The sequence below is a fragment of the Lepidochelys kempii genome, chromosome 10, assembly GCF_965140285.1.
Source record: "Lepidochelys kempii isolate rLepKem1 chromosome 10, rLepKem1.hap1, whole genome shotgun sequence".
Taxonomy (NCBI): Eukaryota; Metazoa; Chordata; order Testudines; family Cheloniidae; genus Lepidochelys; species Lepidochelys kempii.
The window spans coordinates 66,227,541-66,239,852 of record NC_136389.1 but is presented as its reverse complement, the minus strand read 5'-3'; the positions used below and the strand labels follow the sequence as shown (position 1 = coordinate 66,239,852).

Genomic DNA, 12,312 nt, shown 5'->3' with positions numbered 1-12,312 from the left:
CCTCTCTGTTAAATACTGAATTTTCAAATTTAGTATCAGCATCTTGTAATCACAATCTCAACTATATTCAAATATTGCTTAAAGGGACACTGCGTTCTTCCCTCCCACTGATATATATAATAGAATATCAGGGTTGGAATAGTCTTTCCATCAGGGAGAAAGAAACAAACTGACTACAGTAGAACCTCAGAGTTATGAGCAACAGGGTTTTAAATTGACAAGTCAACCACACACCTCATTTGGAACTGGAAGTACACAATCAGGCAGCAGAGACAAAAAAACAGTACAGTACTGTGTTAAAAGTACTTAAAATAATAATAATAACAACAAAATAATAATAATAATAAAGGAAAGCAGCATTTTTCTCTGCATAGTAAAGTTTCAAACCAGTATTAAGTCAATGTTCAGGTGTAAACTTTTGAAAGAACAACCATAATGTTTTGTTCAGAGTTACAAACAACCACTATTCCCAAGGTGTTAGTAACTCTGAGGGTTCTACTGTATATAAAGTGCTGTCACAAATTGCCTATAAATTATCTATATAGAGGGGGGTTTTAAACCACACTTCTTAGCAAGCCACAGGTGCTATTTGCAACAATAAAGGTACAATAATTTTCAAACAAATGTGGTCAAACTGATTGTTTCACACGGTAAGATTATTAATGGCACTTTTACGTTTTTATTAAAATGAAACAAATAGGTAGGGGACATTCTTTTGTTTTAAATAATGTGGAATTGAAGTATTCCATGTTAGTTAGTTTATTTACTGAGCACAAAAAAATATGCATCCTCTGTCTTTGCCTCAAAAAGTTTACAATCTAAGTGACACAACACAATGAAGGGAAAACAAAACAGTAGAGTGGGGAAAGAGGGAACGTAAACAGAGCAACAAGATTATATAATTACTCAACAAAAGCATATGTATGAACTCCTTATGCTTTTAGGTCCCAGTTTCAACACCCATAGGCTAGATGTAACCCAAAAACAAAAACCTCTACTCCTCAAGCCAAAGGACCAAGTCTGTTAGCTGAGGCTATGTCTACACTGCAGCTTATGTCAGCATAACCTATGTTACTTAGGAGTGTGAATAAACTGCCCCCTGAGCGATGAAAGTTACATTGACAGCTACTGCTGTAAGCTCTCTAGTGTAGCTGTAGCCTCAGAAAGTAACAAGATTCAACACCTTTGCCTCTTTTAAAGATTCAACACCTCTCTCTTTATACCTGTGTGCCTAGTCTGTCTACTAAAGGGGTACAAAAAGCCACATTGTATTAGCATTACAATATAGGTGGGTTTTAAGGACTCTGAAGGAGAGGAGGGATGTGGATTTGGGCCTACTGCATCAGTTTAAGGAAGGGAAGGCATGACTGCGGGAGAAGCAAATGAATGGGGCATCCAAGTTTGTTATCATTAGTGGAGCAGAGAAGTCAGGGCCAACATGATAAAAAACAAAGCTGGATAAGCAGAGGGAATTATGCAGAGCCTCAAAGACCAGGACAAGAAGCTTAAATTGAAATGTGAGAGACTAGACAGAGCCAGTGGAGAGATACATAGAGGGAGGAGAATTACATGGTCAGATTGTAAAATAAACATTTACGCTTACACTACTTCGTCATATCTCCCTGCTGAATGAGAAGTCACATTTTAAAATGCCTTCAGACGTTCCCAGTTTAGTGAGAATTATGAAAATAAGAACAGCAAGAGATAAAAGGAGCAGATGAACATCCAACCTGAAGCCTGCTAATACAACAAAATAGCGTTTTTTCCCCCCTCTGAACAACAGATTAGAAAGTGTCCCAAACTGAAACAAATTTAAGGTCTGACTCTGAAAACACTTAAATAACTGTAGTCATGGAGTAATCACATTGATTTCTAACTTACTCACCTATTTAAAGAACAAGGAGTACTTGTGGCACCTTAGAGACTAACAAATTTATCTGAGCATAAGGTTTCGTGGGCTAAAGCCCACTTCATCAGATGCATGTAGTGGAAAATACAATAGGAAGATATACATACAGAGAACATGAAAAAATCATTGCCGTACCAACTCTAACGAGAGTAATCGATTAAGGTGGGTTATCATCATTTTTTCGTGTTCTCTGTACATATATCTTCCGACTGTATTTTCCACTGCATGCATCTGATGAAGTGGGCTTTAGCCCACAAAACCTTATGCTCAAATAAATTTGTTAGTCTCTAAGGTGCCACAAGTACTCATTGTTCTTTTTGCTGATATAGACTAACATGGCTACCACTCTGAAACCTGTCACCTATTTAAGTGTTTTCACAATCAGGTCCTAATACATACCAAGTTTTTCTAGTATTAACTCTTCAGAAATTTCAGAAATTTAAAATATTCTATAAAAGATCTGACTGTTTAAAAACCACCTTGAATTTAGCACAAAATAAAATTTTAAATAAAACATTCTGTTCAAATTAGCTTGTAAAATAATTCTTTCTGAATATCATGAAACATTTGACAAACACCAACGAAAGCAGGAGGTACAAGACACTATGATGCATCTACTACACTGCCAGAAAATAAGTAAGTCAGCTAATGCTAATTCAACCCAGAAACCTGTGACAATTAAGGAACAATTTGCAATACATTCCTGTTACATACTGTGACTAACAAATACAGGATGAAACTTTGTGATGCAATCTGTCAACTCATCAAATCTAGGTCCCAATATTTAAAATAGAGAAGTCTAATTTTCAGCATCTGTCCTAGAATTTCTAAATCCTACATCTGTACTATTAAGAGGCATAACAGTTGTGTATAGAAATGTACAACATACTAGGTGAGACTCAACATGGTTTCACACAATAAGTCATGTTATAAAACATTTTTAAAATTAAAAACGTTAGTCTAGATAGAATATTAAATCTATTGTTTACCACTATTTGGATTTTCGGAATGCTTTTTGAACCAGTTCAACATGATGGATTGCTGTACCAACTCTAAGCATCAGCTACGCAATTAACAGAGGGATAAAGAACTGGTTAGTAATTAAAAACAGAAGGTTAAAATTAAAATTGAGTATACTTTGCAGAAGGCTGGAAGTAGCAATGTCTTAAAGGGCTCTATATTAGGACCTGCACTCTAGTATTATTATTTACATAAAGTTATGACATGTAAGAATTAAATAGGCAAAAATTAAAATGGAGGACTGGTTAAGTCTCAGAAAGATATAGCTGTGTACAAAATAATTCTGATTGACTAGGCAAATGATTAAAGGGGTACGTTATTAAAAAGACTGTGTGTCACAATTAAGTGATATTCTTGAATAGAAACAAGACCCAAAACAAGCAAGCAGTTTAAGCAAAAGAGAAAAGGAGCTGAACTGGTAGACCCCAGATTCAAATTCTCAGTACAGTATGCAGCAATACTACAATGTGGGTTATATCAAGACGCACATGTGACTACGCTTGGCAGAATTCAATTTTCATGATTTTGACAGATATTATCAATGTTTATGTTTAAGCTTTTATTAAAATTTTCAGTTGTGCAAAATTATGGGGTTTAAGCATTTTTTTTTCCAGTTTACAGCCATTTAAGTTTTCACAGTTGCAACAAACTTCGGTGGGTGGGGGGAGGGCAGAAAATAATTATTTAATGACAGCAGATGTTAAGATTTAAGAAGTTAAAGCTTTAGAACCTTTACAAAGGCAAACTGCCAACATCACATGTTAAAATATACACATCAAACGCGAATAAGATCTCGAGCAGCATTTTTCTTTCGATTCTTATTGATGAAAAATCGTTGTCACTGGTTTGTGGGAGTGTGGTGAAATTGACGCTTACTGGTAAAAAACAAATCCTTCCAAGCCTACATACGATAAATACCGAAAAATACCGTGCAATGGCAAGCTCTTGCCTATTTAAAGTATGACGAAATTATTGGATTATTTAGTCCCGAGAGAGGATAACGAGACAACACAAACACTGAAAACTAGCAAGAGGGTTATTCTGACACCAAACTCGCTTTGTTGGAGGGCGCAGGGTGAAGGAAGACACCATCCGCTCCAGGAAACGTGCAGTGACCTCTCGGAGAGCTGCGCGCCCCTCTTGGCGAGCCGACACCTGGGCCCATTACGACGGAAACACCTGAGCCGGCTCTTCCCCGCCACTAGCTTGCCTACGACAGCGCGCTGTGAGGCGCCAGTACTCGCCTTGCTGACCAGCCCCGGGAGCCGCGGGGGTACCGCCATGGGCTAGCCCCATGCCCACTCCGCCAAGGGGGCAGGGGGCGGGCGGGCGCGAGCGGCCCTGGCCGGCTCGGGCTCGAAGCAGCCGGCGGGGACTTGTTCGCTCCAAGCCGGCGAACCCACTGCGGTTCCCGGGGCCGAGTCGGAGCTGAGGTGGGACAAGCCCAGACCAGACAAGCCCAGCCACCCCCGCCCCTCACCATTCTCCTCAGGGTCGGGCTGGGTCTCGGCGCCGGCTCTGGCTCTCCTCGGCCCGGGCTGCTGCTGCTCGTGCTTCGGCGGTGGCGGGGCCTGTCTCCATCTATCGGGGCTGAGCTCGGCGGCTGCGGGGGGCTGGGCAGGGAGAGGCCGGGAGCGGACAGCGCTCCAGGGGCGAGGAGGAGAGCGGGGCGGCTCGAGCTCGGCTCTGCTCCGGGACCCAACGCTGGCGGTGGCGGTCCTGGCCCGGCGGCTCCTTCTCATAATTGTGCGACTCCCCTAGGCCGAGAGCAGCAGCGCTGCCGCGTCAGCGCGCACCGCCCCCGGGGGGGAGGGAGACGCACGGGCGCGAGGGGAGGCGCCGGCCTCCCTCCCTCCCTCCGCCTGTTCTGCCGCGGGTGACCCCCGAGTGCCGCTTCGCGGCCCCCGACGCCCCTGCCCGGCCCCTCAGCTCTCCCCTGCCTCTCTCAGGCTCCGTCTCCTCACTGCCCCCCCGGGCCGCAGGGCTCAGGTCGGCTCGGGCCAGGGTCACCTGAGGGACAAAGACCCACCATGAGGGAAACGCTGCTGCTGCAGCAAATCTGCACCGCTGCGATGCTGCCCTGGCGCCGGACCAGCTCTCCTGGCGCTCGTCGCCAGCGTCGCTCATTCCCACCGGGGAAAGTGCTGGGGCACCGCGGGCTTTGGGGCGAGGACTGAGGGTCGTTTGGAAGACGCGCCTCGGCTCTAAGGCGGGAAATGTTCTTCTGCGCCGGGCGCGGAGCCAGCTGTAGATGTTCCCAAGCAGCCGCCCCTGCCCCGCTCAAGGGCTGTGGTGGCCCTTCGAGCGAGGATCCCAGCGAATTGGCATAAAATGGAGGATCGCAGCCCAGCTCTTATCTTCACTACCAAGAGGGGTTTTCAAGCAGATCCCAGCCTATGACTGGGGCATGTTGATCTGAGTGTGTTGTGCACAAAGAAAAGGAGGACTTGTGGCACCTTAGAGACGAACCAATTTATTTGAGCATAAGCTTTCGTGAGCTACAGCTCACTTCATCGGATGCATTCCTTTTCATGCAGTTGATAGATTTCCACTCCATAGGGCTAAATGCAGTGCCTTGCATGATGACAGGTTTCAGAGTAGCAGCCGTGTTAGTCTGTATTCCCAAAAAGAAAAGGAGTACTTGTGGCACCTTAGAGACTAACCAGTTTATTTGAGCATAAACTTTCGTGAGCTACAGCTCACTTCATCGGATGCACAAGTTATTCTCTGCTGTGTATGGGATGGGGAATCATAACAGAATTAGGGATACTTAACAGGTCAGCTATTCAGTCCCCCAGAATTGACACTGCTTGGCCTGCAACAATCAGAAGTTCTCCTGGTTAGTACAGGTTTCAGAGTAACAGCCGTGTTAGTCTGTATTCGCAAAAAGAAAAGGAGTACTTGTGGCACCTTAGAGACTAACCAATTTATTAGAGTATAAGCTTTCGTGAGGAAGTGAGCTGTAGCTCACGAAAGCTTATACTCTAATAAATTGGTTAGTCTCTAAGGTGCCACAAGTACTCCTTTTCTGGTTAGTACAGTCGCCTAAAACCAGCTGTAGTGAGCTCTCTCACTGCCAGGGAAAAAAACCTACAGGGACAGTCCAGCAGGCTTGTACCTTACACTGCTGCTCTGGGAAAGATCAGATTTCAGGTCCCATGTTTCCCTAGTAGCAAGGACTGAGAGGCTAGCTCTCAACTGCTGGAGTGAGGAAATGTCTTGCATCAGCCTTTAGCAACTTAACTTACCCTATACAGCATAGCTGGGGCTCAAAGAAGCATTTTAAAACTAAAAAGAAGTTTTTAAAGCTAGCACAGGGATTTGCTAGTTCTTCAACATGGCAAGAGTAGGCCCCTCTCAAAGTTTGTTAGAAACCAGTTTAACTGGAACCATATTATTCAAAGACAAATCACTTAACTCTGTTCCCGATGGGGGCCTACCATGCCTATCTCTTAAAATTTTTAAGATTTTTCATGCAAAAACAGTACTAGCTTTGGGGAATGGGTGAAACGTTTTAGGGCTGATCCCTTGAGGCACTAGTGGCATGCAGAAAGTAGCTGCTCAACTCTATTAAAGTTGCTGTGAAATGAGGGTGTTTAGCATCTCAAGGAAGTGGTCAGCACATCAAAGAATCAAGCCCTAACTGCTGTGTTTCTCAATTTTGATACATGTGCCTCCATAAAAACCGGTCACTAATATGCACCCAGTTCACGAAGCACAGTACAGTTGGTAAAAAGAACACAAGTATTTGTGGCACCTTAGAAACAAATTTATTTGAGCATAAGTTTTCGTGGGCTCAAATAAATTAGTTAGTCTGTAAGGTGCCACAAGTACTCCTGTTCTTTTTGCGGATACAGACTAACACGGCTGCTACTCTGAGTACAGTTGTTGTATTTCAAAAGTGAGCTATGGTAATTCAACTTATTTAAATTATGTTTAAAAAAATCTAGTAATCACTGAAGCTTTCCCTGCAGGTTACAACCATATGCTTGGGTAAGGGAGAGAATTCTTCATTAACACTATGTTAAAGTGTATGTCACGTGTGTGGAACAAAATTTGCAGAAAAATGTACTGTGGTTGGAACTGATTGCTTTTGTCGTTAATAAGTCCTGTTTGTAGTGTAAACTCCTCAGGGCAGGAACCTTGTCTTATAGACAAAAAATAAAACTAGCACGCTTTGGAATCTATGCCATTAATTTAAAATATAGCAGAATTTCATTATGGATTTCCATGGTAAATCCTCTGTAACAAATCTCAAACTGCAATAATCTGCAGTTTGTTTCCAGGAGATAGCAAAAAAGGGTGTTTTCAGTTAAGAATTAATCCTGCTGTCCTGACCATAACAAATACCAATGGTCTAGCAAAACATCACTCTCCAAAAACAGATTTCTAACATTACTGTTTCGTTAACTACTGACTCTTACCTAATCCACATATTTGCAGTACTTTCTTTCCAGTGACAAAAAGCAGCCTGGAGGCAAATCACAGTGTCAAGAACAAAATTGATTTACTAGGCCCAATGCAAAAACACCAAAGTTATTACAGAAGTAGGGGGATGGGGGAATCTCAGACTGAGTTGCAGCTACCTGAGGACCAGATTTTGCCACTCTTATGTACGATGTGTGGTACATTCAAATCAGTGTGACACAATGTGAGTAAGGATAGAAGGATTGGACCCTAAACACTTAAGTATACCTAAATGTAGCAGAAAACACAAATCAAAATACTTTTTCAGGAAATTGATTCATATTCCATGAGAAACAAGCTCTGATGTAATTATGTGGAACTGATCTGCAGATATTTCCCTGCACTGACACTCTTGTAGGAAGGTAATGATTTTTCCATTTAAAATTCCAATAACAGGGACAAATATCTGTGAGAGTAGCAGTGAATAGCATTGTTGTGACAAATTCGGGGGCTGTAAGCAACAGACAAATTTCTGTAACAGTCACACAATTTCTGTAACAGTCACACAAATGGATAGCTGGAACTAACATCCTGGTCCTTCAGCTTCCAAGTCACACATCTCTGCAGGTTGAACTGAAGGATAACCAACCACTACAGGAGCAGTAAGTCTGATCCTCTCTGTGGGCCAGCCACTTTAGAACATCACTCATTCCCACATGCCAAGCTAGCACATAATGCACCAAGAACTGGTAGCAAGTTGCAACAGATCTGAATACAAGAAGTGGAAGATTGCCCCACCTCAGCTCTTTAGTGCAGCCAGCCCAGCAGAGACAGCTGGGTGAAACTGACAAGAACGGTGTCCATTTTATTGTAACCCATATGCTGGGTGAGAAAGCATAAATGGTAGCAGCAGAGGCAATCTTCCAGAGGAATCTCAAGGGCTTTCCCTGCGGAAAAGCAGCAAGAATGTGGAATTCCCACCAATGCTGTAAGTACTTTTGACAGAGTGCCTCTATTCTGTCTCCTCCTTTTCAATCATGTCCCTCTCTCATCTCCACAGGTTATACCAATCAAGGTTACCAAGTTTTGGTTATGACTATTAGGTCACACTCTTCTTCATACAGTATCATTTGGGGCTAGTCTTGCTTATTGCCAATGTTCATAGCACTGGAACATAGACTCTTGGGGCTTGATTTAAAGAAGTGCTGAAACCCTCGACTCCATCTAAACTCAAAAGGCTCAAGGAGTTCATTACCTCTGAAAATCAGGCCCTTAATCTATCCACATCCATTTATTTCCTCCTTGCTGTTTTCCACCTTATCACTTCATTAGCCAGAGTATTTAGTATGAATGAATGCACTTCCTTCATCCTCCTCCTTCCACTTTAAAGTCAGCCTAACAAATCTAGACAGCTTTGAGCCCAGGAGACTGGCATCTCATGCTGACTTGAAGACAATACAGTCTCCTCTCGCTGCAGAAGGTACAGGTATTTCAATGTGCTGTAAAGCCAAAAGAATCAAGAAGAGGTAGGTAGCTGGAGGCCAAATTAGAACTTTGATTGAGACATTCCTGTACAAGCTGTCATTTTAGGAGAACATATCTTGAGGCCAGGACTAAAGCACATATTTTTCCTACTGCTTCTGCAGAGTTGCAATGAGATTGACAATCTAGCCATTTGCCAGTTAAACAGTTTGTGATCAGCCGAGAGTAAGACGGGACAGCCGCTGCTGGAGCCAGTCTGGGAGGCAGATTGTAACTAAAGGAGTCAGTCTCCCTTTCTGTTTCACTGTTGCTCCCGGCAAGCAGGGTCACCTGTTGGTGCGAGGTGGGGGAATATCTCCGCAGAGGCTACTACTCCCCATGCCCTAGAACAAATGGTATGAGGCGCAAAGAAGTACCTTGCCCCCTTTAATCCTTTGAGTTTACAAGCAGGATAGCCTACAAATCAGTAGAGTTAGTCACCTACAAAGAGTCAATTGTTCATAGATCATATATGAAATCTTCTGTTTTTATCCCTGATATTCAGACTTCTTTTTAGATGCAGGTGGTGAGGAGAAATAAATTATAGGCGTTAAAAGTAAACTTCAGAGTGCCTTAGAAGGTTACACATTTACTTCTTCTAATTAAGGGTTAATGACTTTCCAACCACAATGCTCATTCATTTTAGACACCATTTTTTTCTTCCAAGTGAGATGTCCGTCGTCAGCAGTCACCTGTGAATAAAGGGAAAATAATGAAACGTCATTTTATATTCTACTAAATTCCACGGCCTTGTAGCTGATGCAGTCTCCTCTTATCATTAAATTCAAAACAGATGTTTTATTCCTTTAAATTAAGGTGTTTTTTATCTCATTCTCACATCTGAAAAGCAAACGAACAACCTGTCACCGACTGTTTATTCTGGGCAATTGTTTATTTTGTAATTATCATGGCTACTAGCGAAGCTGAAATATAGTATCACAGTGATCTAATACTTGCCATAGATTTAGGAATCTCATGCCTCCTAGGATTTACATCTCACTAAACCAGTTGTAACTTGATCTCATTGCAATAAAAAGTGCTAAGAGATAATAAGGAGACTCTTTAAAAATGCCCCTTGTCCCTGTAATGCAATATAATCAGTAACAAAGCAAGCCGACAATATTTGGGAAAGGTTGCTTAACGCTCTCATGTGCATGCAGAAGAAATACTGAGTTTCCCACTGAAAGTGAAATGGAAATTCCTTCTTATAATAAAAGAAGTGGGTAATTTGTGAAGAAGTCTGGTTTTGGATACTTAGTGAACCTATGGATGTACATTTCAAGTTATTGAAAGTATGTGCTGGTATGCAAGCAGTTAAGCCAAACACAATCGCTAACTGATAAGGAAATCAGGTTAATATCCCAACCAAGGTCAAATAGAGTCTGTGTAGAAACATTTTTTCCCCTTATTAGAGTCATCGATGGCAGAAAAGGGTAATTAACGAACCTCATTTACTTTCTTAACAAGGTGGAGTTTCCAAGCCTTCTCCCCCAAGCACATATTTGTCTTTCTCATTTTATAAGTTGGTCACTTTACAATATGGTTTTTATAGGGCACATGGCTCAGTTTCTAGAGGGCTACAAACATAGAAGGATCATTCTGTGGTCTTCAGTTAATTCAGAGTCTGATTGTTTCCATTGTAATTCACTTCAGTTACTTTGAGCCTTTTTCAAAGAAGTGTCTGTGAACAGCATTTTATCTTCCAATAGTGATATATTGGAAAGGTTCCTCCAACTTACACATAACTATTCACAATCCCCAAAGAGCTATTACAGTGGCTGAGGATTGTCCGAACAGGACGACACTCTGACCATATCCCTTTTTCAGGAAAAGACCCTGCTCCAGGGGCTGAGAAGAGGAACAGTTGCTCGAGTTATTCTATAACTTTATTAGGTCGGTGATTCTCCTTACATTGGGCCAGAACCTTAACTGGTGTAAGTCAGAATAGCTCCATTGAAGTTAGTGAAGTTACACTGATTTACACTGGGTAAGAATTTGGCACATTATAGTTTAATTATACCTTAAAGTGCTTGCCATATTGGTTAGTGGGTAGGACTTGGGGAGTTCTCAGCTTTGTTGCCAATGCTGCTTGCCCAGCTACAGGCTTCCTTTGGGCTTTTTGCACAAGGTTGGTTCATTAAGAAGGTAGCAGCACATCTTTTCACATTGTGACAGGTGCAGCTTCACAACAGAAAAAAGGCAAGTTTGATTTTTCAAAGTGAAAATGTTGAATGTGTAGAATATTGCAGAATGCAGGAAAAATCACATGACCCAGGATTTTTTCCCATGCCCTAGGGTTTCCTCCTATTCCTGGAATTGAGGCAGGGTTTTAGAAGAGATTTTTCTCAATTTTTCCACAAAATACACCTTCACTTATGGACCAAACATAGAATATTTCTCAAGTTACTATATGGCAAGTTGACTTCAACGGAGCCTGGTTTCACCCTCAAAGTATATTGGCTGTTACACAGTTTTAAAACTATTAGCTATTTCATTTATATTTATACCAGATTTTGTTTTCTGGTATACAGTTGACTCGAGAGTTACACACCTTGTTTTCAAGAGATCTCAAGGCTTCAGCAATCTCTATCTTGCACTAACAAACATACTTTAAGACAGCAAACATAATTAATGTGTGAGCAAAGGATTAGTTTTTAAAATCCTTTCAAGGAACAGTGTTTCAGAGATGTATATTTGAGAAACAAATTATAATAGCTATGAGATTGTCAATGACAGTGTAGAGAAAATTATGAATATTTAAAGTTAACTAGCATGTCTTATTATCTGTTAAAAAAAAGTCACATACTACTGATTTAGACCCCAATCTTGCAAACACTTAACACATGTTTAAGTCTAAGCAATGGGATTACTTTCATCGGGATGGGCAAACTATGGCCTGGGATCCACATCCAGCCCTCCAGACATTTTAATCAGGCCCTCAAGTTCCCACCAGGGAGCGGGATCGGGGGCTTGCCCCACTCCACGTGGCTCCTGGAAGCAGCGGCATGTCCCCTGTCTGGTTCCTATGCGTAGGGGCAGCCAGGGGGCTCCACAGGCTGCCCCCCGCTCCAAGCGCCGCGCCCACAGCTCCCATTGGCTGGATGGGGGATATGCCGCTGCTTGAGGTAAGCAGCACCCAGAGCCTGCATCCCTGACACCCTCCTGTGCCCCAACTTCCTTCCCCAGCCCTGATCCCCCTCCCGCCCTCGAACCCCTCGGTCCCAGCCCAGAGCACCCTCCTACACCTCCAACCCCTCATCCCCTGCCCCTCCCCAGAGCCTGCACCCAAGCCGGAGCTTGCACCCCAACCCCCAATTTTGTGAGCATTCATGGCCCGCCATACAATTTCCATACCCAGATGTGGCTCTTGGGCCAAAAAGTTTGCCCACCCCTGACTTACATACATAAGCTTAAGCGTATGTGGAAATGTTTGCCCTCAACTTGAGATGCAGAAA

The 12,312-nt window shown here is 42.7% G+C and overlaps 1 protein-coding gene across 5 annotated transcripts in view; it reads right to left on the bottom strand.

Annotated features, from left to right (window-relative positions):
* The window catches only part of TRPM7 (transient receptor potential cation channel subfamily M member 7), a 122,802-nt gene extending 118,309 nt beyond the window's left edge, over window positions 1–4,493 (bottom strand). For all 5 annotated transcript variants that reach the window (XM_073304021.1, XM_073304025.1, XM_073304023.1 and 2 more), the window contains exon 1: window positions 4,410–4,493. In XM_073304021.1, coding sequence (XP_073160122.1) covers window positions 4,410–4,412 — 3 coding nt within the window. In that variant the 5' untranslated portion in view covers window positions 4,413–4,493. The remainder of the gene's footprint in view (window positions 1–4,409) is intronic.
* Between the last annotated feature and the right edge of the window lie 7,819 nt (window positions 4,494–12,312).